Source organism: Eubalaena glacialis, chromosome 14 (genome assembly GCF_028564815.1).
Source record: "Eubalaena glacialis isolate mEubGla1 chromosome 14, mEubGla1.1.hap2.+ XY, whole genome shotgun sequence".
Lineage (NCBI taxonomy): Eukaryota > Metazoa > Chordata > Mammalia > Artiodactyla > Balaenidae > Eubalaena > Eubalaena glacialis.
The window spans coordinates 1,110,796-1,134,352 of record NC_083729.1 but is presented as its reverse complement, the minus strand read 5'-3'; the positions used below and the strand labels follow the sequence as shown (position 1 = coordinate 1,134,352).

Genomic DNA, 23,557 nt, shown 5'->3' with positions numbered 1-23,557 from the left:
TGCGGCCTGGAGCCTGTTCAGCCTCCAGAGGCCTGAAGGAATCTGCGAATGTGCGGTTTTGGTATAGTTAATACTCTGTTATCTTCACGAAGGCTCAACCTGACCAGGGTGTGCATTTTACTGGTGGGGAGGATGGGGGAAAATCAAACAGTAAAATAAATCCTGCTTCCAGATTCAAGTTTACATATTACAACATAATTCACTGCCCTCTCTTCAGTGAGTCATTCTGACGGCTTCTGTTGGTTCAAAAGTAAATTTTTTAAATTCTAGACTTTAAGTATAAAACCATTGTAAGCTCCTAAGAAAACTTCTCTTTATTTTTAAAATAAACAGTGGGCTTAAAAATAAAAGAATGAATGCTGTAGTCGTTCCTTAAGGGTGATTTTTCTAAATGTGAATCACTAGCGTGGGAATCAGAAACCCAGGCAGAGGTAACCAGGCTGCTTCTGTCCAGGCCCAGGCAAGACCAGAGCCCGTAGGTTAGAAAGTGCTGCTTACGAACTGTTCAGGCATCACCAGTGAAGCTCCTGCAACTCAGGTCTCAGACCCCTTGGAAGAGCAAATTCAAACACACAGCTCCCCTGATGCTTCCAAGGAAGATGCCGTCAGGTGGGAAAGGGTGGGTGAAAACAGGCAGGAGTGGGCACGCAGGCAGGGGGCCTGCAGGAGTCGGGGGCCTTGCCCACACTCCCAGTGTAGACTTGGAAAATGAAAACACCTCCTCACATTTCCCACTATGAATTGTATGCTTTCTGCTTAATCCGAACCTCGCTGGCAGTTTCCAGACATTGATACATGAGTGTGAAAAGGACGTTTGAATCTGTTTTGCTACTTCGCCTTTTCAGATTCTTTTCCCTTATGGGTTATGACAAAATATTGAGTATAGTTCCCTGTGCTGTACAGTAGGTCCTTGTTGCTTATCTATTTTACATACAGTAGTGTGCGTATGTTAATCCCAACCTTAAAGGCTTATTTACAAAAGAGCAAAACCCACTACAGAGCCTGGAATTCAAACAGGATTGGCCCTGGAATAGAGCAGTGGCACAGAACAGTCCACAAAGGGACCCAGCGGGGGTGGGAAAATAGCACAGCAAGAGGGTGTATTTTCGTTGGGGCGGGGGTGGAGCTAGTATTTACTAATTGAAGGATTAGTGGCAGAATTAACTGTCCATCTAGAAGAAAATAAGGTTGTCCCCATATGTAAAAAAAATGGATTAAAACTTAAATGTAAAAAATAAAATAATTCTTAGGCAACCATGCGAGCAGTCAGCTAGTAAGCCAAGGTTTTCGACTTTATACCCACAGAGGGATGGCCTCAATGCCCTTTTGGTGACAAGCCCCCTCCTGGGCGACGGCCAGAGTTTATTTCAGATGCTGCACAAGCATCCGTGACAAGGGTACGGGCTTCCCGAGCGTGACTGGCCGTGTCCCCCTGAAGCTCCGAGGAGCCCACGCCCGCCGAAGGAGGCCCCCCAGTGAACCCCGAGCACCCCCAGGCCCCCGGGACTCCCCACGTGCCTGTGCCCCAGGGCCTTTGCACGTCCTGTTCCCTCTGCCTGGAACATCTGCCCCGACCCTTTTTTAACCTGAAACCTGCAATTTTCCTCGAAAACGGCGCCTATTTTGATTTTGATTCCCCCTGGGAGCCTCTGTCCAACTCCCGAAGGGTTACCTTCAGCTCGTCTGTGTTCTGTTATGTTCTCAGCGCCCTGACACAACGTCTCCACTCGGTTTTGAGTTCCTTAAAGAACAGGCTTCCATCCCGTCGTCTCTGCATCCCTGGTCCTACGACAGGTGTGCAGTGTCAGGAGATGCTCCACTTGCACAGAACAGGACCCAGCATTTCCTCCGTCACCCACCGCCCCCGGGGCGTGTGGGCCCTGTTTGCGCGCTTTGCTAAACTGTTAGCGCTGGAGAGGATTTCCAGGTGCAGTAGCCGCCTCAGAGCTGTGATGTGCCAGCCGGGGTACTGCTGACTCACACCGCGTCTGCCTTCCGGGCTCCCGCACCCTGAGCGGGGCTGATGCAACAGAGGAAGGACAGCCACCCAAGGAGGCCCGGCACCGCGCGCCACGTCGACCCTCCTTGAAACGTTTCCCAGCTCCTCTCCGTCTCCCTGCGTCTCTCCTCCCTGGTCAGCTGCATCTCAGGACTCAGGCCGACTTGGTGGAGGCCCTTCCTCCCGGGAAGGTCGCCTCCTCTTGTCTCCTCTTGCCCCACTCTGCTCCCCTCTGCGGGCCCCTCTGTCTCTCGAACTGCTGCTGAATTCATTTCTTTATAAATATGCTGGCGAGGGATCCCTCCCGCGCTCAAGAGCCAACAACAGCTATCTATCCGCTGGGTCAGTAGTGACCCTCCAGGTCTGTCCAGGCCCCCAAGGTGCCCTTCCCACTCTCCCTGTGGCCCAGCACTCCCTGCTCCACCAAGCCCGTCATCTCAAGTTTCCACCTTGTTCCCGCCATCTCCTTGACCCACCATCTCCCCAGCAAACGGATTCGCCAGCTCATTCACCGGCGCGTTCATCCAAGCACGCGTTTCTAGTATCTGCATGTCAGCTGAGCCTCTGCATGTATCTATATACACGGATCTATGTGTAAGTCCCTTCTTCCTTCTACACCTAAACTAATCGTCCTGAAGTATCTCAGCTTTCCCTGAGAAATTCCACCTCAGCGATTCACCTCGCATTGGCTCCTCCTTTCCTGAAATTCTTCTTAGGTTATTAAATCTGGCAAATCTTATGTCTGTGCAGATACATCGCCCATTAAGATATGAAGCTCATTAAATGAACTCACATTGTTTATTATAGGTATTTTTATTATTCCACACACAAGAGTAATAAATAAATATTTGTTGGTCAGTTGGTATGAACGTTAAAGCAGGAGCTGCCAGCGTGCTGTTACGATTCTGTGCAGAATCTCGCCTTGCTGATGGTTTATTTCAATAGCAGATCCACCCAGGTCTTTTCTATAATGTCACCTAGCAGAGCCACAATTGTCCAACTAGAGTCTTCTTTCCCAAATTCTGACGTTTCTTGTCATAAACTGTGAAGGAAGTGAACTGTGCATACATGACTTTTTGTTGTTGTTGTTGGAGTATAGTTAGTTGATTTACAATGTTGTGTTAATTTCTGCTGTCCTCAGTTATAGATATATATATTCTTTTTCATATTGTTTTCCATTACGGTTTATCCCAGGATACTGAATATAGTTCCCTGTGCTCTACAGTAGGACCTTGTTGTCTATCCATCCTATACATACTAGTTTGCATCTGCTAATCCCAAACTCCCAATCCATCTCTCCCACACACACCCCCCAATACATGACATTTTACGATGTCTCCACCTTCTGCCCAGAATGCAGCTCTGGCCACAATGGGCAGGGTGAAAAATGACACAGTCCAGGTTGGAATCTGGTCAGAGCAGCTGTCGTCTTTACTGATCATCTCTTGTCAGCCCCTCTGATGCGTTGAGTGGAATTCTCCCACGTTGCGGTTTTGCTGTGTATAAATTACTCCCATTCTCCCACCTGGCAGCATGTTCCCGTGGCTTAAAGAGGAAGTGTAGACAGTGGCTGGTTTCAGGACCCTGCACCAAAGCTGCCCCTTCAATGATCTTGGGCAAGTCAGAGCTGTAAAGGAAGTGTAATAAAGACACCTCCCTTACAGACTCGTGTGAGGACCCTGCAAGGTAATAGATGGAAACACTCTGTCATCTCCAAGTGTGAGCCTTGCTGTGACCCTGGAAAGCGTCCTGACGATTTAGATCAAGGTGGATGCAATTGTCCTCCAGGACTAGACCATGGCGAGAGTAGCCCGCACGCTAAAACGTGTCCTTCTGTGATGCCCACCTCCTCCCCGCCGCAACTCCTCGATCAGGTTAAACACTTCAGCTACAAGGAGAATCTAGACATTAATATATGCATTTTTTTCCTTCCTGCAAACTTCAGCCCTATCCATTACATTCTTGGTACAAAGTACAACTCAGACTGACCGACCCAGATGTGTCCTAATCAAAGTCTTCCACTGCGGGGGCCCTGCAAGACGAGGTCTGCTTTGTAATTTTTAAACAACACGTTTAGATTGCCTGGTCCTTCCCCAGCAGCACCCCTTCACAGAGGGAAACCGTCCCTGAATCGCCAGCAGGAAAGTACGCTGACCGCCTTCCTCTCTCCCCAGATGGAGGTGGACGCCGAGGAGAAGCGGCATCGCACGCGGTCCAAAGGGGTTCGAGGTACGTCCCTGCTTCCAGGTCCCTGGGGCCCTGCTGGGGTCCCGTTTGTCCTGCAGAAGCCCTCAGACCCGGCCTGGACACCGCCCTCTCGGTAGTTGTCTGTGGAAGAGGGCTTCTTGGGATCGATCATCAGTTTGTCTCTTTTCCTCTCTCTGCAGTTCCTGTGGAGCCGGCCATACAGGAGCTGTTCAGGTTAGTGAACGGGACGGGCAGTTAGCTTGTGCAGCTAGCGGGCAGGATGCATCCCCAGCAGCGGTCACAGACTGTGCGTCGCAGCGGAGACAGGGCTTTCGCGCTCCCGGGGGACCCAGGGCCCGCACCCCAGCCCCCTCCTCCCAGTTTCCAGTCCTCCCTGTCTGTCGGTGTCCCCCGCTTCCCTCCCGTCCAGGTGGCACCTGAGTGACCCACCCTTTCCTCTTGCAGCTGTCCCACCCCTGGCTGTGACGGCAGTGGCCACGTCAGCGGAAAATATGCGAGACACAGAAGGTAAGGCCTCGGCTTCTCGCGCCATGCTGAGTGACGCGTGGGCACAGTGAATGGGGACCATCTTGGGAAAGCTTTCCCGTCCTCCTCGGACGTGGGGCTCTTGTAAGACGTTCTGACCACCTTCTGGGGCAGCGTTCACCCCACACCAGGGGTGACGACTGGGGACCAGCCTTGCACCTCTCCCCACTTGCTCCCTGGAATCCTCCCCTAGGTCACTGGGAGCCATTTTTCTCCTCCTCGTTTTCTCCTTCCATAGCTCAGGATGGTAAACATCCGGTGGTAAAGTAAAGCGTGAACTTCCTGATCTTCCTGTGGGCACTCGGCTCGTCCTGGGAAAGGAGGTCCAGGCCTGGCACCGGGCAGCTGCAGGGGAAATTCAGAGCAGGAGGAGAAAGTCCAGACAGATCACGCTCGTGAGGCTTTGGGGATTAGAGATGATGCTCATACATACCGGGATCTCACGTCTGTGACAGAGGTGGCAACACCTGGAGCACAGGATAGGGAGGTAATTGGTGCTAAAATGCGCCACAGCGGAATCGCATCCTTCACACCAAGACTGCGAGTCACGTGCAGCTAGCTCAGTCTTGAGATTCACTTCTCCTGAGATCCCTTTCCCTGTGGTATTAAGGCAGCTTCACCTTTCAGTGGAAGGTTTGGGTTATGATGAGTTAGAAATGTTTACAAGCCATGACACATTTTTGGCTAATTCCCACAAACAAGGGTGCGAGGACTGAGGCCCTTTAGCCCAAGCAGCCATCAGGGGCCAGGCCCAGGTACCCAAAGCTCGGGAGCTGGAGCAGGTGCCCTGAGCACCCCAGGGTGACCGTCCTTCGCTGCTTTCCACTTTCTTTCCTTTTCAGCTGAACGCTTATTTATGGATGAAATCAAGCAATTATTATGATTGCCCTTTAGCAACATCAAGGGGAAAATTACAAATTACTCCAAAATACCCATGCTAGCATTTAAGGAGGCAGGGAATTTTCAGTGGGCATCCATGATGAAATGGTTTCATACCAAAGGAACGACAGGCCATGGTTAAGAGAATTTTGTGACTTAAATTATTATATTTAATTTATTATATTATTATTTGATTGTGAAAAATTATTGAATTATGTAATTTAAATATGTGGGTTTTTTTAACTATTTGTTATTTTATGAAGGAGTACATATGTAAATTCTTTTTTAAAAATCCAGTTTTTAAAAACTGGATTGTTTGTGTTTACAATGGAAAGCAAGTTAGCCAACCATGAGTGGATTTTTTCCCCTAATCATCTCTTCACTAGACAATAGTTAAACTTGATTATTTTGCTACTAGAAGGAATGATTAAATTTGACTAAAAAGTTTTAATTAGGTGTCAGCTAGTTTTAATTGGGTGTCATAACCACACTTTTGCTGGAAAAATCATGAAGTTCCCAAAGAATTGTTTCAAGCATTTGTATTCCTACCCAAGGTGCATCCCCTAGAGCTGTGGACTGATGGGCCCTGTGGGATGCAGTGTGTGTGCACAGCTCTCCCTGGGATCTCCTCCACTGCTCAGAAAATGATGCTCAGCCTCAGGCTGGGAACAATTCGAAGACAGCTGGGCTCCACCCTCCTCTGAGACCTGATGCTGCTGAGAGCACAGAACACCCTGAATTTTTCAGGAGTGAAGTAGGCGGAATTTTAGAGAGGAGTCACAGAAACAGCCAAATTGGAAAATTTTACAACAAAAATAATTTCAATTTTTTTAATTTAAAATGTTATTTTTTACCATGAGTCATAGTGTTTGCAATTATTGGAATTCCCACTGTTTTAATAGAAATAGTGAATGGGGAGGCATACTGTGGGAACCCAGTACACAGACACTGGGCCCAGTTTTCCCTTTGCCACGAATCACCCAAGGGGCTTTGGGTGAATTATTTAACATATGTTGACTTCAAATTTCCTGGGTTTTAAAATGAGAAAGTTGCAGACTTTGTTATGTAAAACTAATTACCATTCAAAACTTATGTCACAGATAAGACTTCTCTCCAAGGAATCTCACTGAGGTATCAAGTGAGGCTTTCTAGATTTTATTTTTCAATGTCTGTGTATTATCAGCAATTTTTAACTAAGGGGTGATGTTTGAATTGCTCAGACTGAAAAGGGGCTCCTTGTCGTAGATAAGATTCGTGTACGCATCAATATCTTCTGACTAGTGCGATTTCAGATTTGTGAGACTTCAATTATATCTGGCTTTGTTTTTTTCTATTTTTAAAAGATTTCCTAAATGAAAGTTTCTCCCCTCTGACAGCTGCTCATGCACATCAATACCTGCACTACCCGCCCACACCAACACAGGTGTCACCTTGCCCTCTGCCCTGTCCCTGCTGAGACTCGGAGCACACGAGGCCCCTTCCAATAGGACAAGAGCAGCAGGTTCAGTCTGGGTCTTGATGAAACTGCCCATTACTTCGGTCTTTTAAAGACACATTTTCCAATGAATATATTCCCGTTAAGGCTACAATTTCATTTTACTCACATATCACGCCAGTTCATAGCCAAATAAAAAGGCATTCTTTTAGTATATTGAAGTATCTATTTATTTGAACATGCAAAAATTAATTGGAGGCAGGTGAGGGGAATCAACAATGTAAAAAATAAAATTTTTAGGAAATTTGGTATCAAGTGGTAAAATGATGCCGCTCAGTTAATCTTTATTTTGAACACAAGATAATTTCTAAGGAAATCAAATATTGATCACAGTTTCAGTGTACCTTCTTATTGCTTTGGAGGGCATGCACGTTGGTGAGTGGCCTTGCTGCTTCAACGGGGATTTGGCTTTTCATGATAGCTTCTAAGACTGACGGCTTTTTTCCTGTGTGATAGAGGTAGGGTTGTGGATTTGTAAGAAATGGGGAATAGGTGATAGAGGAGGATCAATCATCAGATAAGACCTGTGAAATTAAACAATAATCTGAATTCACAAGGCATTCACAATGTAAGATCCTGGTTAAAAATTGAGAGGTAGGAGTTAAAGTTATAATACTTACTTTATTGGTTGGTCTGCCTTATTCAAAAATTATGTCCTTGAACTAAAGACAATCTATTCATGGGTATTTATTTGTGTTAATAGTTCACCATCAATTTGAGGTGCCTGATAAACACATGTACAACTGCACAGTTAAAGGTTGAATCAAAGAGATAAATTAGGAAAAACATAAGGGAAATGAAAACGTAATTTTACCAGAAACCCAGGATGTATCAGGAGTTCTGATACCGTATTCCATTCAGTGCTGAGTCTCTGGGCAGTCAAGGTAAAAAAGAGGAAGACGAGTGACAGAACCTCGTCATCTGATGCAGGCAGCGCACCAGTTCCTCCGAGGGGCTACCCTCCTGGCACTGAAGGTCCATTTCTTTGAATCCCTGCACACTGACCAGCGGGGATCCGAGCTCAGTCAATATTTTTTGCCCTGATGCATGTGAACAGGGCCAGGCCTCCAGGCAGAGAACAAGATCACCAGCCGTTATCTTCAGAAACATCATTAGTATCTAGACACGTGACTCTGACTTTTTTAGGCTTTATATTATTAGCACATAAGTATGACAGAACATCATGGATTTGCAGTCAGGGCCAGAAGTAAGTCTCCTGTCATGAAGCAAAATACCGACTCAGTCTTTTCTGTACACAGCAAATCCAACCTCTTCTTTCCCACTCACATCTTACATCTTTCGTACACCTGACAGTCCACTGCTCTGAGTGCACACGTCTTTTCTAAACTGGTATTTATGGGTAGCTGAAGTTTGCATCTCAAACTCAGGGGCCGATCCCAGGCTTTCTTTGCAGGTGCAAAACTACCTCTCTGCCATCCTAAGTGAGTTTTCCAGAGTTTGGTTCTTAGACGCCCAAATTCAGGGAAGGGAGCGTCCTGGATGCCCCACTCTCCTCCCTGGACCACCTCCTTCCCAGTGTTCAGGCAGACTCGTGACCTGTAAGCATTTAAAACACCTATGGGTGAAAAAAGAGCGTTTTCCACGTGCCTGCAGCCTGGGTAGCAGGAAAAAAAATGGAATACGTGGAGGCCATGCACTTGGAGTTTAAGAAGTTGCTGGGCTGTTGGTTGGTTGGCTAGAGGCTTCAGGCAGGCAAGGTGTGAAGGATGCAGACCCAACCCTTGGCCTGGGGCTCCGAGGGCAGGAAGCGCTTCCCGACACCAGACCCCGAGCTGAGGGGGCGTCTTGGGGGACTGGGCCCTCTGCATGTCCTGGTGATGCCCCCCTCTACTGAAGATGAACGTCTTACGGATGGAGACATGTGGACAGGGGGCCACAAGTCACTCTATCTATAATTGTTTTAGTTTGGTTCAAGGACCTGAAAAAGAGATTGGTTATTAATCCAGAGAATTAGATGAACAGATATTAAGATAGGAGCCAAAATATGGAACGTCAAAACATGTCTGCAAAAATCTACTCCTGAGCATTTGACTAAGATTGCACATTCTATGCCATATAGTCACAATTTTTTCTCCCCACGTTGATAGAACATACTGTTTGTGTTAAAGATACAGTGCAACTTGATGTTACAAAGGGGTGAATATATAGACACTAGATTCATCATCAAAGTCCCAATAAAACTTAGAAATAATAAAAAATATTAGTATCTATTTCAGATTAATAAACATTAAACAATGCAGAGGAATTTGAATTTTAGCCTTCCTTATAATAGTTATATACATACTGGACCATTTGGAATTAATTGGATTTACTTATTTCTTTCTGAACGGTGATTTTTGTATAAGCCTCCAATGAGAGAGGGAGAGGGAGAGACGGAGAGGGAAAGAGAACCCTTAATGTGGATTCATTCTTCACATCACTGGTTTTGTGAACCCTCTGAATTTACTTCTGAAATTTAATGGATTTTATTTACATTTACCCTTCACAGCAGTTTTTTAAGTTACTGTTTGTTGAGCATAGGGTTCTGGTGAGATATTTGATCTGAAATCTAGCTTGAGAGACTTGCACAAGCAACAATCCCCCAAAACCCAGGGAATGGCTTTGGTATTATATTTAAATCCTTCCCCATTTAGAAAATTCAGAGTCAAATCAATTTATCTTGAAACTTTAAAATTAAAAGCTCCAAATGGTAGATTTATTTTTATTAGAAAATTATTAAATTCTCTCTGGCTTATGGTGCACGTTCCTTCTTCAGATTTTTCTCCATCGCATATACCTTTGCACCCACCAGTGTGATTGCCATGGCGGCAGCCGCGGGTGAATAATTGCCTGTCTTCACGGGAGCTTGTTCTGGAGCTGGAGCTGAGGGCTTGCTTCCTGATGTATGCATGCCTCATTTGGATGCTGCCAGCAGCCTGGGGGCTGTATTATTCATGCCTTGACAAAGAGCTCTCACTAAAAGCCTTGGAAGAGAGCCAGGCACTGGGAGAGATAGTGGAGCATTTCAACGTGCAACTGAGAGGAGAATCGATAATCAAAAAGGAAAGAAAGAAAGAGACAGAGAGGAAGAAAGAGAAATAGGGATCCCTATACCTCCCTTTTACTGGTTTCACATGGGTAGAATTTCCATTTGCATTAAAATAAAAAACCCTAAAAATAATTGCATTTTTTTCTAACCACGCTTGAAAGTTTAACACAATTTTCCACATTTAATTGCAAAGCTGATTTTAATTAGTAGGGTCCCGCATGTGAAAAATGAAGATCCACTTGGGTGCGTGGAAACACTGCAGTGTCGGCTTTATGCTCTAATTAATGTATGGCTGCCATGCAGCAGGGCACACTCTGGGGCGTTTATGAAGAATTCTGAGCACGCAGCCACCCAGCCAGGAGCCATGAGAATCAACAACTCCCCCTTCATTCTTTATGAGACATCGCTGTGCATCACCCCATGCATAAACTTTACGGCATGCCTGTCCTTTTTACTATTTGTCACTAATATTATGAATCAGAAGTTAGGGCACACCTATTTTAACATTAATTTGATAGCTTGCCCGGTTGCAGAGAGAGAAAAAATGTTGTGATCTCGGGAATTATCTGTCTGAAGTGGAGATTCAAAGCAAGTGGGTTTCCCAGACTCACCATTGCTTGATGCCTTGTTGTGAATTGTATGTGTGCAAACACAAAATTCAGGCATGGTCTTTCCGGACTGCGGTGGCACTTAACCTTCATTGTCGCAGTAAATCCTCTATTTAAAAAAAAAAAAAAGCTTCCTGGCCATTATCCCAAGAACACAATGTGCCTGCTGCCCGTCTATAGCGTGTCTGCCCAAATGGACAGATCTCTGGCCCTGGCTGGGTCTGTTACATATTTCAGAAGACAGTGTGACTGATTCAGTGTATTTAAAACCACAAATAAAACAGATAATGCATTTCAGGGTGGATTTTTGACATTTTATAGAATTCAGTATACTTTTAAAATAATTCCACATTCATAGAGGAGGAATATAGGTATTTTCAGGTAGGAACTAAAACATAAGTATACTTAGAGAGTCTCTAATATTTACCATCTGTATTGGTTAAGAACTAAACACAGGAATTATAATCTCGGTCTGATTTATTGGCTAGTGATTAAAGATATATAAACATGGCTTTGAAACATCTCCAGAATACACAGCAGACATCGGTGTGTGGTACGGCTACCGTCAGGGTTTACCGGTTCCTACGACCACCATCTGCGCTGGGATTCTAGCAGGTATGCGGCCGCCACGTTTCAGAACTGGTGGGCGGAGAGGGGGTCCTGACGTGAGGGTGAGGGGTGGAGGGGGCTGACCCGCTGGGCGATCGTGAACCAGGAGCCCCGCACACCTGCCCGTGGCTGGCTGCGCAGCCCCGAGCTGGTCTTCCGCAACCTGTGTGTGGGCTCTCTGCGTGTCCGCACCACCAAGGATGGGAGAGGTGATGCCCAGAGTCAGTGGCTGCTGGATGGTCCTCAGAGAGGTGTGAATGGTGGGGGAGGGTGGACGGGATGGACGTGTGAGCCCCTCACGCTGAGTCCAGCATGTCCAGGTGACAAGTCCAGGCAGCAACTCCAGGTGCCTGGAATCTGCAGTCAGAACCAGTGATTCTGGAGAAGTCAGCCTTGCGACCAGCTCTTCAAATCCATATTTGAGAGCAATCACGTCGTTAGTATTATTACTTACACCCACACTTTGAGAAGCCCAAGGAGTCCCGAGGATGACCTTTGTCCTTCTGCAAAGTGGTTGCTTCTCCTCCTTCTCGGATCTTCTGTCCTGAAGAGAAAACAGGGCTTCCAAGATGAGACCCCAAGAAATGACTGAACCCCCAAACTCCAGAACCTTCTTCCTGCTAAAACTGGTGGCAGAATTAGAGGAAAGAAGCTCTGCCCTCTTAGCTGTAATGTTAATTTGATGAGATTGCAGTGTTTTCGTCTGAAAAAGTTTCCGTGTGACTTAGACCATTTCCAACTACAAAAGAATGGAAACCCCACTGCAAACTGGCTTAAACAGTACAGAATGAATTGTCCGCCTAAACTGGGAATTGAGGTCAATTCACTTCTGCCCCATCGTCCGGCATCTCCCTGGCAATCACCCCCACACCTGGTTCTCACCTCATCCCAGGGCTGCCAGCCAGGGACCCAAAGTCCAGAGGAGGCTGGAGGGGTCAGGTCCAGCGAAGAGGAGCTCCGGATAAGCCACCTACACCGTCCTCATAATTCTGGTGCTCCAGTGGGTCCACAGCCGGGCCTGAGCCCTCTGACTGCCAAGCCATCCCTGGGCTGAAGGCTGAATCAGCTCCGCTCAGGCAGGGCGTCCTCCCCAAAGCCCGGAACGTCAGTATCACCTGGGAACTTCCTGGAAAGGAAGCATCCTGGCTACAAGCCCCACCCCAAACCTGCCAACTCAGAAGATGTGGCAGGGGCCCCGCTGTCTGTTTCCCTCCCCCTCAGGGGATTCAGATGCCCCCCGAGTGTGAGGTCACGGCTCCCGAGGGCACAGGCCTGTGTGTGCCAAGGGCAGTCACCTGCTCTAGTGGGGTTTTCAGGTAATGCAAAGAGAGGCTGTGTCCCGGGCGAGCAACCAGCAAACAAAGCCAGGGTATGTGTGAAGCTGGCAGTGGAGGAAATATTTAGTGGCCGTCTGTCTGGGGGAGGACGGGACGGCCTGGTGTGGACAGGTCAGGGCTGCAGAGGCTCAGCCTTGTCCCGTGAGGGGACCCCCTCCCAGAGCCAACATGGGCTTTGGGTCACGTGTGCGAGGGGTGCAGAGGCTCCCGGCTGCTCAGAGCCCCCAGCCAGCCCCACCCTGTGCCTGTCCCTTGGGCCAGCGAGGCTCTGTGGTCCCCGGCCGTTTCTGCCCTGCGTGCTTGGCCTGAGCAGAGCCTGGTGGCCGGGAGCACACGGGCAGTAAAAGTCCAGAGTGCCTCGGCTGGAAGAAAATCTGGACGCGCCCTGGAGATTGTGCACAACCTGTGGAGGGCTTACTTCCCTCGTTCAGACAGGGCTACCTGGGCCCCGTGAGCCTCCGCGAGGCCCTGTGGACCTGGGAGCAGGAAGATAAACACACCTTCCCTTTCCTGTTAGGGGAAAGCTCTGAGCTCCCCCTGTATAATTCAGCAGATTTTAAAAGATCCACTCGTAATTTAGTAGCCGCTGTGCGGGCCGTGGATACTACCTAATGCTGTATCTGACATGGCCAGAGATACGCTTCCCACAGGAGTGGATGCATCTCCTAAAACTCTGGGGAGGAGAGTAGGGGAGTGAGCAGCTCGGAAGAAATTTGATTCCTCAGTGATGCGTTAGGATGCAGTGATGCCCAACTCGCCCCGCCAGCCCCCAGCCCATCCCATGGCGGGCTGTGCTTCTGAATGAACTGTCCGCGCCCCCCTGAGAGCCCTCTGGACCCCCGCACCAGGGCGGGACTGAGAGCCGGGAGGGCAGGGAGGCAGCAGCGGCCACTGGGGAGGACCGGGCAGACCCCGATCCTGGAGCCGGGGTCTCCGGTGTAGGCTGTGCTGCCCGCAGTGCGACCGAGGCAGCCTCGCCATGGTTCACGCACATGTCGGGGAGCTAATTATGGAGCGGCTTCTTGGTGCTGCATCTAGGAGCAGACCCCGCCCTCAGGAGGGGGCAGAGGCCCCCCCCCCCACCGCTACTGTAGTAACAGACTCTCTGGACCACAGCCCCTCGCCTGCCCCCCATCTCAGGAGACGCTAATCAGATGCTTACGACAAAGCCACCACCTTGAGTGACTAATGGACTGAACTTTCCCTGAGGCAGCATGGTTTTGCCAGAGATGCTTCTTAAATTAACCCAAAGCGATTTCTAATAAGTGATGGTGTAGGCAGAGGGGAGGGGGTTCGGGGGCCGAGGCTCTCACTGGAGCCCCGTCTGCCAGGCGTCAGGACCACCCAGCCTGCATACCCCTGGACCGGGCAGCCCGTGGATGCTGCCCCTGGAGCCCACGCACAGCCCGCATATCCCTGGGCCGGGCCGCCCGTGGATGCTGCCCCTGGAGCCCACGCACAGCCCGGCCGCGGCCTCTCCCTGAAATGGGGCAAGAAGGCCTGGGACTTGCAGCTTTGAAACTTCAGGACCTGGAAAAGATAAAAAGGAGTTTGCTTTTCAAATTGTCTTAACTGATCCTCCCAGGGAATTTTTATTGACAACAGAAACCAAAAGAAATACTGCATGGGCACAAAGGTGACTTAGGATTAAAGGTGGGAAATGCTCATTTTCTTAAATAAGGACTAAAAATGGGATTACAAAGAGAGAAGAGTGGAAGTGGGGGCAGATTTTCGTGAACATCTGTCTCGTTCTTGTCACTGTGCTCCTTTCAGGGAATGTGACATTTGCCCAGAACATCAGACTTTTTCCTTGGATTTTTTTTTTTAATTAATTAATTTATTTATTTATTTTTGGCTGTGTTGGGTCTTCGTTTCTGTGCGAGGGCTTTCTCCCGTTGCGGCAAGCGGGGGCCACTCTTCATCGCGGTGGGCGGGCCTCTATCGCGGCCTCTCTTGTTGCGGAGCACAGGCTCCAGACGCGCAGGCTCAGTAGTTGTGGCTCATGGGCCCAGTTGCTCCGCGGCACGTGGGATCTTCCCAGACCAGGGCTCGAACCCGTGTCCCCTGCATTGGCAGGCAGATTCTCAACCACTGCGCCACCAGGGAAGCCCTTCCTTGGATTTTTAATGCATTTTACTCTTTTACTTAGTCTGATGTTATAGGTGTAAATTTGTATTTTTTAAATTTTTATTTAACTTTATAACATGAGCCTTTTCTGATGTCACTAAATATTTTAATTTTCACGGCTAACTTCCATCCTATGGTGATATTGTAACTTATGCAACTCTTATTATTGGAAATTATTTATTTAGGTTTTTTTTAACGTTTCCGTGTTGTAGATCATGTGTGATGAGTGTTGTAGATCATGTGTGATGAGTGTTGTAGATCATGTGTGATGAGTGTTGTAGATCATGTGTGATGAGTGTTATAGATCATGTGTGATGAGTGTTGTAGATCATGTGTGATGAGTGTTGTAGATCATGTGTGATGAGTGTTTTTGTGGCTTTTGGCTCCTTCTTTGGGGTAGTTTGTCACAAGCAGGAGCCTTGGCTTGAAGGACGTGAGGACGGAAATGGTTTTAAGAGTTTCTTTCCAGCAAGATGGAACCTGTTTGCATTCCCAGCAGCAGAAGGGAAAGTGTCCCTGTTTCCTTCTGCAAATAATATGGAATAATTGTTTTTAAAACATTTCCTTCTTACTAAAAAAAAAAATGTTTTTGTGAAAGGATAAACTTTTAAAGGATTGGTAATTTTTCAAACAATTCTAATGCCAGAAAATTCTAGAAAAAGACATGGTTTGAAATTTAAGCCACACTTTTTTCCTCTTAAATGGTCTCACTTGTCAGCGTTCAGGTGAGCTGGACCCCAGCTGCCTCCCCCCAAGACTGACCCTGGGGTGAGACCCTCCAGAGCTGAGTAAAGAAGAGGCTTCCAGGCAGAGGGGCGATGCTTCGTGCCAGGCAGAAGGTGAAAGGCTCTCTTTCTCTGTCTCGGTCACCTGGTCCCCCCTCTCGCCACCCACCAGCCTCAACATTCCAAGCCCAGGAGCAGAGGAGAAGCCAGTGTCCGGTCACCAGAGCCACAGCCACGTGGTCAGGGCGGGAACAGAGCCCCTGAGGGAGGAAACTGTGCCTGAACGTTATATAAAAGTGTCTTTAGATTTTAGAATGGTAAAAATTCAGGCCAGCAAAGAGCGGCAGAGGCTCTGCATCAGGGCCTGAGGGTCTCTACTGCCCTGTGCTCCTCCGGCCCAGCCAGGGGCCTTGGCTGTGGCTGTCGAGAGCGCCCCCTGAGAGTGTGGGTACAGCAAGCCGGGAGCGGGCGAGCGCACATTTCTGGGGCTGTTGCCGTGCAGAGGCCCTGGGGTCCAACCAAGGGTGGCGTTCGGCACAGCCCTGCCCTTGGCAACTATCCCTAGACACACACGCCAATGACACAAAAGGCAAACGGACGGTTACCAGTTACCGTACACATGGGGGATGTGGGCGTGTAGACGGTGCTCTGAGACCAGGAAGGAGCAAGCAGGTGGAGGGGCTGGATTCCACCCCGCTGGGGAAACTCGCCCAGTTGCCTTATCTCAGAAAGTACAGTGCTCGTTAGGGAAATGCGCAGAGGCAAGTGAGACGTGGTCACCTCTGTGACCAGGTAGAACAGGACCCTACAGACTGCTTCAAAGATGCTCTGTTTGGCTAATTACTGAGTGTTCACTGCACACACAGCCGTTGAGCAGGAGGAACATTTGGGGACAAAGGGACACCCTGCCCTTTGACCTAAGATGTGTGGCCCATGCCAGCAATGCGTCCAGACATACAGGATGCAGGGGAAAGTACGACCAGGGAGACAGAAGGAAGGATCCTGGGAGAAGCACTGGACACACGACGCCCGTGAGAGCCTTCCTCCTGTGAGCCCTCTGCCGTGTGCCCCCAAACACTGAGCAGGAGACAGGGCCAGAGGGACAAATCATCTCACTTCCCTCCTGGGCACTATGCATGCCCACCTTTATCCAAGGAACGGCATGGACACAAACATTCTCAACTTGCAACATCTTGGAAAATGGAAGTTGGAAGAGTTTCATTGAGTCCCAGCTTTGGCTCCAGCCGGGCAGGACCTCAGATTTCACCCGTGTTTCGTCTACATCCTGTGTTATTTACACAAGGATTCATCACAACTTCCCTTTAAAGAGTAGATCTCTTTCCCACACTCGAAACACAACATCTGAAGCAGGATCTTTGATCCGCACAAACTTTCTTAGACACTTGTCACCACTGCACAGCTTCTGCCCAGATGTAAAATTTTCTTCCTAAATGGATTGCCATCAGCTCCTCAGAAGACAGAGGAAACATCTCTCTTTGTCTCCCCAAGGCATCCTTTCCTCGGCTCAGGGTGGCCGTTCATTTAGTACCTGCTGGAAGATGTTGCTACTGACATAATGAAAGAGGGAAAGTGATTGGAAAGATAGAAGAACAATTTCTACAAGTAAAGAGATTGGGTTAGGTTCAGTTCTACCTAAATTTATAATCAGTGGGATCTTACTATCTTCTCCTTGGAGGAAGTCTTCTTGATTACCATCTGACATCTATCACCTCCACACCATGAGTCAGGACCATGGTCGGACACAGAGGCATCACGGGAAGGAAGCGATTCCTCCCCTGAGGAGGCCAGCTGTCCTGCGGATACACATATATGACAGAATGTCCCAAGGGCCCTTGGAGTCATGTTTGGGGACCAGGGAACAGAGAAGGAAGGGGCTCCATCCCCCTGGGCTGGCCAGCCTTCCCGAGGGGGAGACTCTCCACCTGGTCGGTGGGGGGAAGGGGGCCCTCAGGGGAGGGGATGGTGGGAGGGCTCGCGTGTTCAGTCACCCTTTCACTTGGTGACTCTGAGCTCTTTGTTAAGCAGCACTGTGCCAAGTGCCCAGATCCGCGTAGTAACAGACCAGATCCCCGGCGTCAGATGGGCTCGGAGCCCGAGCAGAGAAGCACCAGACCCAGACACGGAGTGCCAGCCCATGGGAAGCTCAGGCCTAGGGGAGCCAGCCTGATGAGGCCGGGTGGTGGGGGGGCCCAGGGAGGCCAGAAGAGGAGGCAGGGTCCTTAGTGGGACTGTGGCCGCCCCCAGCGGGGGCGGGGGGAGAAAAGCACAGCCAGGAAGGAGGCTGTGGCCATAAGAAGATCTCGATCATGGAAGGTCCCCCATGGGGACAAGGGCATGTAGAAGCCCCGGCCTCAGGATGTGGCCCAGTGGGTCACAGAGGACCGTATGTGCGCAGGAACGGTTAGGTTTTGTCCTCTCAGGAGGGAGAGAGAGAGAGAGACAGGGTGGGAGGGAGGGATGGAGGGGGGAAGGAAGGAAGTCAGTGCATTGGAGGAGGAGATAGGAGTGAAAGCTCTTGGTGACCAGAGGGACAGAAGCCAGCCTGGCCTGAGGCGGGGGCAGACTGGAGGGCGAGGAGGACACACTGGAGACATTCAGGGCATGGGCACAGCAGGACTCAGAGCCGCCGGGGGGGTGAACCAGGAGGAAGAGGGGCCGGGAGACTCAGGTCCTGCGTCCTCGGGTCCAAGGTTCAGTACAAGGAGCAGGAACCGGAAGGCGGACAACGCATTAAGACACGCTCGATGTGGCTTATGTTGCACGGCCGACGATTTCACGCTCATCTCACGTCCTCTGCGGTCCGAGGTCGACTCCACGCGTGAGCAGCTTGCATGTACCTTACTGTGTGCGAGAACATTCTGTCTGCCCCGTGCTGTGTGGTGAGAACTAGACCTCAGAGGCCGAGTGCTCTGCTGGGGTCCAGGTGATGGGCTGGTCACTGGCCGGCAGGCCAGGCCTCCCATCCCCAGCCCTGCCCACTTTCCACGGTGCCGCCGGCCTTTGGACCGCATCCCAGGCTGGGATAAGCCCTCTGTGCTGGAGTTCACTTCAGTGAGGGACATGCAACCCAGATGCAGACAGAGAGGGGGCAGGAGCGGGGTGGTCTGAGCAGGGTGGTCGTCGCGAAGGGGGCTGACGTTAGTTCCAGCCGCATCGCAAGGCATGTGGCCCTGGGAAGCACCGTGCATTCATTTGAAGGGACCCATATGCAGCCTTTTGTTTCAGGTTCTGTTGTTGCTGCTGTTTTTCCAGCAATGGGGCCATGTGACACCTCTGACTTTTCTTGTCATCAGTTGTCACTTTAGCATCCTTCAAACTCTGAGAAGCTAATGCTCTCCAACGGGTCCACATTCTGTACACGGATCCTCACTCATGTCTTCGTAGTACCTGATAGTTTTTAATTAATGAGAATGACCTGTTAAAAAAAGATGTGAGGAACCCAGTTGCAATAGGAACCATGAACGGAAACAGCGCGGAACCCTGGAATGAGAGCCCTTAGCAATCAGGCAAGCAGCTGAGCCCCCAGGCCCCGGCCCACAGAAGCCTTCCACGGACAGGGAGACCCCAGGGAACAGAAGCCCCGAGACACCTGGTCTCTAGCCCAGAAAACGTCCTTAAAGACCCCTGGGGATCTGACCAACCCCTTCCTCCTACAGACGAGGACCTGTGACGCACAGGGATGGAGCGACCCCCTCAAGGTCACACAATTAATAGGAGGCTTCAAATCCAGCTCTTCTGATCCAGACCAGTATTCAGTTCCCAACCAAGACGTCTGAGAACCTTTGCATCTGCAGGACTGAGAATTATCTGTCTACTCACAGGGAGGGGAGGTGTGCACTGCCTGAGAAAACTGAGAGAAAAGAAGAAAAATTCTCATCTATTTAGTGCTATTAAATATGGAGACAAATAAAACATAGCAGCGTCATTTACATCCAACCGATGGCTGAGCTGAAGGCAGTGGTTTAACTCCTAAGCTGGGAAGCCCTCGCCGAGGCTGGACAAGCACAGCTGGCTCTTCTTCCCAGGCCCCTCGCGGACCTCCTGCACGACCTGAACCGAGCCAAACATATAAACATCTCAATGCTTCAACCACCTGAATTTTAAATATTCCACAATTGAATAATTTCTTACCAGCCATAGAAAAACAAAGTACTCTGTCCTAGAGCATCCGAAAAAGAGGACTCTAGTACGTATTTGAGGAAGAGTAAGAAATCTTTAATTTTTCATTTGCATGTATTTTCTTATATATTGGTCCCTGGGGCAAAGATGTAAATGGCAAAATCATAAATTCTTATATAGTTTGATTCCCAGTTCTTCCTATCAATCTTTTTTTTATTGAAGTATAGCTTTTTTACAATGTTGTGTTAATTTCTGCTGTACAGCAAAGTGATTCAGTTATACATATATATTCTTTTTCATATTCTTTTCCATTATAGGTTATTACAAGATATTGAATGTGGTTCCCTGTGCTATACAGTAGGTCCTTGTTGTTTACCCGTTTTGTATACAGTAGTGTGTATATGTTAATCCCATACTCCCAATTTATCCCTCTCCCCCATCTTTCCCCTTTGGCAACCAGGAGTTTGTTTTCTAGGTCTGTGAATCTCTTTCTGTTTTGGAAATAAGTTCATTTTTATCTCTTTTTTTTTAGATTCCACATATAAGTGATATCATATGATATTTGTCTTTGGCTTACTTCACTTATGAGAAACAGAAAGAGTAATGATAACCTCTAGGTCCATCCATGTTGTTGCAACTGGCATTATTTCATTCTTTTTTATGGCTGAGTAATATTCCATTGTATATATGTACCTCATCTTCTTTATCCATTCATCTGTCAGTGGACATGTAGGTTGCTTCCACATCCTGGCTGTTGTAAATAGTGCTGAATATTGGGGTGCATGTATCTTTTTGAGTTATAGCTTTTTCAGGATATTTGCCCAGGAGTGGGATTGCTGGATCATATGACCACTCTATTTTTAGTTTTTTAAGGAATCTCCATACTGTTTTCCATAATGGCTACACACCAATTTACATTCCCACCAACAGTGTAGAAGGGCTCCCTTTTCTCTACACCCTCTTCAGCATTTATTATTTGTAGAGTTTTTGATGATGGCCATTCTGACAGGTGTGAGGTGATACCTCGTTGTAGTTTTGATTTGCATTTCTCTAATAATTAGCAATGTTGAGCATCTTTTCATGTGCCTCTTGGCCATCTGGATGTCTTCTTTGGAGAAATGTCTATTTAGGTCTTCTGCCCATTTTTTGATTGGGTTGTGTGTTTTTTTGATATTGAGTTCTGTGAGCTGTTTGTATCTTTTGGAGATTAATCCCTTGTCGGTTGCATCATTTGCAAATACTTTCTCCCATTCTGTGGTTTGTCTTTTCAGTTCTTCCTATCAATCTTAACTACTGTAATTCAAGGTAGCAGTACTGGCGCAACTTCAGGAGCTCCACAGTATCCCTTCAGTACCGAGTATCACAGCAGCATTGAATATCCCAGTAATATTGAGCATCCCAGCGGTGTTGCGCATCCCAGCAGTATTGAGTATCACGGTAGTATTAAGCATGACTGCAGTACCAAGTATACCTGCAGCATCGGCTGTTGCTACGGTATTAAGTACTGCTGCAGTGTCTAGTACCTGTGCTAGCACAAAGTGGAACAATCACTTGCTAACGATGTCACAGTTGCTGCCTCCAGTGTTGAATTCGTCTGGACTAAATGCAGACCAAAACGTCCGTGTTGCTGTGTTGTTGTTAAATGTGACCCAGAGCACTCTTGTCAACTTGTAAATATCAAGACCGATAAAGTTGAAGCCGGTACGCTGTTGACAGTCTAAGCACACACGGTGTTCATTTCCAGCGGTTTCCTCTCTGGACGTGTTCTCTAAGCTGATGTAAGTAGGGTGCTTCAGAGGCTTCTCTCCTGACATGGCAGAGTTGTGCTCACGTAGCAGGCGGAAAGTCCGGTCATATTCTGACCTCATGCCTGTCACTGACTCTCTCTGGCCTTAGCGTCTTCCTTTTCTAGGTGAAGGGGTAGATGGAGTGATTGCTGGGGTCCTCTCTCCTCCAGACTCTGCTGTTCTGAGAGTGTTGTCTTAGGAGTATCCCAGCACGTGGTTCCCCAGGCCGTCATGAACTGGCCACTTCAGGAACCCTTTTAACCATCCGAGATTTTTAGCTCAAATAGGAGGGGTCAAAGTGAATTTATAGAGCAGTTTAATTTGTCGATCTCACTGCCAAGGAGTACACTGGCTGTTGGGGTGATTTTATCTGACATTCTCAACATTCTCCCCCTTCCAGTCTTATAGGTGGCAGGTGTAGTAAATGCTGTTTTGCAGATGGAAAGGCGAGGGCAAGCATTTCATTGAAAGCCGGGTACTGGTGGAACCAACCTGAAGACCAGGAGGCTCATAGCAAAGTCATCAGTAATATCAATCAATAGAAAGCAATGTATTGAACACCCACTCCTTCACTGGCACAGTGGCAATTTAGAATAATTACTTCTATGGCACACCCTAATGTCAAGGAGGAAACAGTTAAATTGAGATGATAAAATGAACACACATGAAAAAGTCAATAACAATATAGTTACAAAAAGGATGCTAAGTATCTGATGGTGCAGAGTTTTTAAAGACAGAGGATCCTGAATTCCAGACTGACCAGGAGTGACTTTACGGAAAAAGCAGAACTTGACATGGTCTGGGAGGGTCAGCGTGAGAGGAAATAGAGAAGTAGGGCTGGAAGGAAGGAGGGGAGGAAGGAGGGGAGGGAGGAGGGGAAAGCAGGTGCTGCTGGCTCTACGCTCATACCAGGGCTGCTTTAGTTGAATTCTTTTGACTTTGGAAGAACAGAGAAACACAGGTTATTTCAGGTGAAAAGAAAAATGGGAGGCGGATACTGTAAGGATTTCAAGATTTCTTTTGAAATACAAGAAACAGTCTCAGCAGCCAGTTAACCAAATCTCCTGGAAAGCGGGTTTGGGAAAAGGGTGCTAGTTTCTCTGTGTCTCCACCCATCCTCCCTGGTGGACGTCAGCCCTGTGGACCATGGACCCACCAGGCTGCTGCCTTCCCCTGGGGAAGTGTTCTTCTTGAGTCAAAATAAATTACACAGTGATTATTTTATGTTTTATTTGAATCTTTAAACTGCCATTCAAGGCAATAAGTATTTCATTACAGGCTACATCATTTAAAATGATAAAAAAAAAAAACCCATAAAGCAAGTCTCTGCCTTCCAGAAACAGATTTTTTTTAATTCTCTAAAGCCATAAGGTCAAGTAAATATTTTGAAAATTTATTCATTGACTGTCTTACAATGCCTAGAACATTTATGTCACATTTAACTTAAAAATATATACTTTTCAAATCAGTCTGACTCTGTTTACAATACTCTACAGAGAATAAAAGAACAAAATTAAGGAAATATGTCAATATGTAGTCAAAACTGAATTGGTTTTATTAATATATATGTTGTTGAAAAGATATCAGGAAGATGTCTGGAATGCCAGCCATTTAATTGAATAATTCAGTGAAGTAAGTTACTTCTGCAGTATTTTTAAATACCTTTATATATTCTAAAGACATGTAGGAATACCCCTTTAAAAGTTCAGTGGTAAAGAGGGATGTCAACTGTACACAAGAGGAGGGAGAAAATAACAAAAAGAGAGCTCAGATTTCCGGAGCACCTTCCACATAGTCAGAAGGTATTTTATATATATTTTTATGTTTTTCATTTGCTGCCAAGAGTCTGAATTAGGTATTACTGTGCCCATCTTACAGATGGAGAAATTGAGGCTGGTAGGGATTAAATAAGCTGCCCAAAGTTGAAGAGTTGTGTAATCTTGAGCAAGTTACTTAAGTATATGTTCTCAGCAGAGTCGCTTTTGTGTTTATGTAGCTCTGATGCTGTTCACAGACTCTCCGCGTGTGTGATGACCTGGACCCTCTGCCGTCTGCGTAGATACGGCCCA

General features: G+C 47.9%; 1 protein-coding gene across 3 annotated transcripts in view; it reads left to right on the top strand.

The window, feature by feature from the left end:
* The first annotated feature begins 4,173 nt into the window (after positions 1-4,173).
* The window catches only part of MYT1L (myelin transcription factor 1 like), a 134,819-nt gene continuing 115,435 nt past the window's right edge, over positions 4,174-23,557 (top strand). For all 3 annotated transcript variants that reach the window (XM_061168841.1, XM_061168840.1, XM_061168842.1), the window contains exons 1-3: positions 4,174-4,228; positions 4,387-4,420; positions 4,652-4,714. In XM_061168841.1, coding sequence (XP_061024824.1) covers positions 4,174-4,228; positions 4,387-4,420; positions 4,652-4,714 — 152 coding nt within the window. The remainder of the gene's footprint in view (positions 4,229-4,386; positions 4,421-4,651; positions 4,715-23,557) is intronic.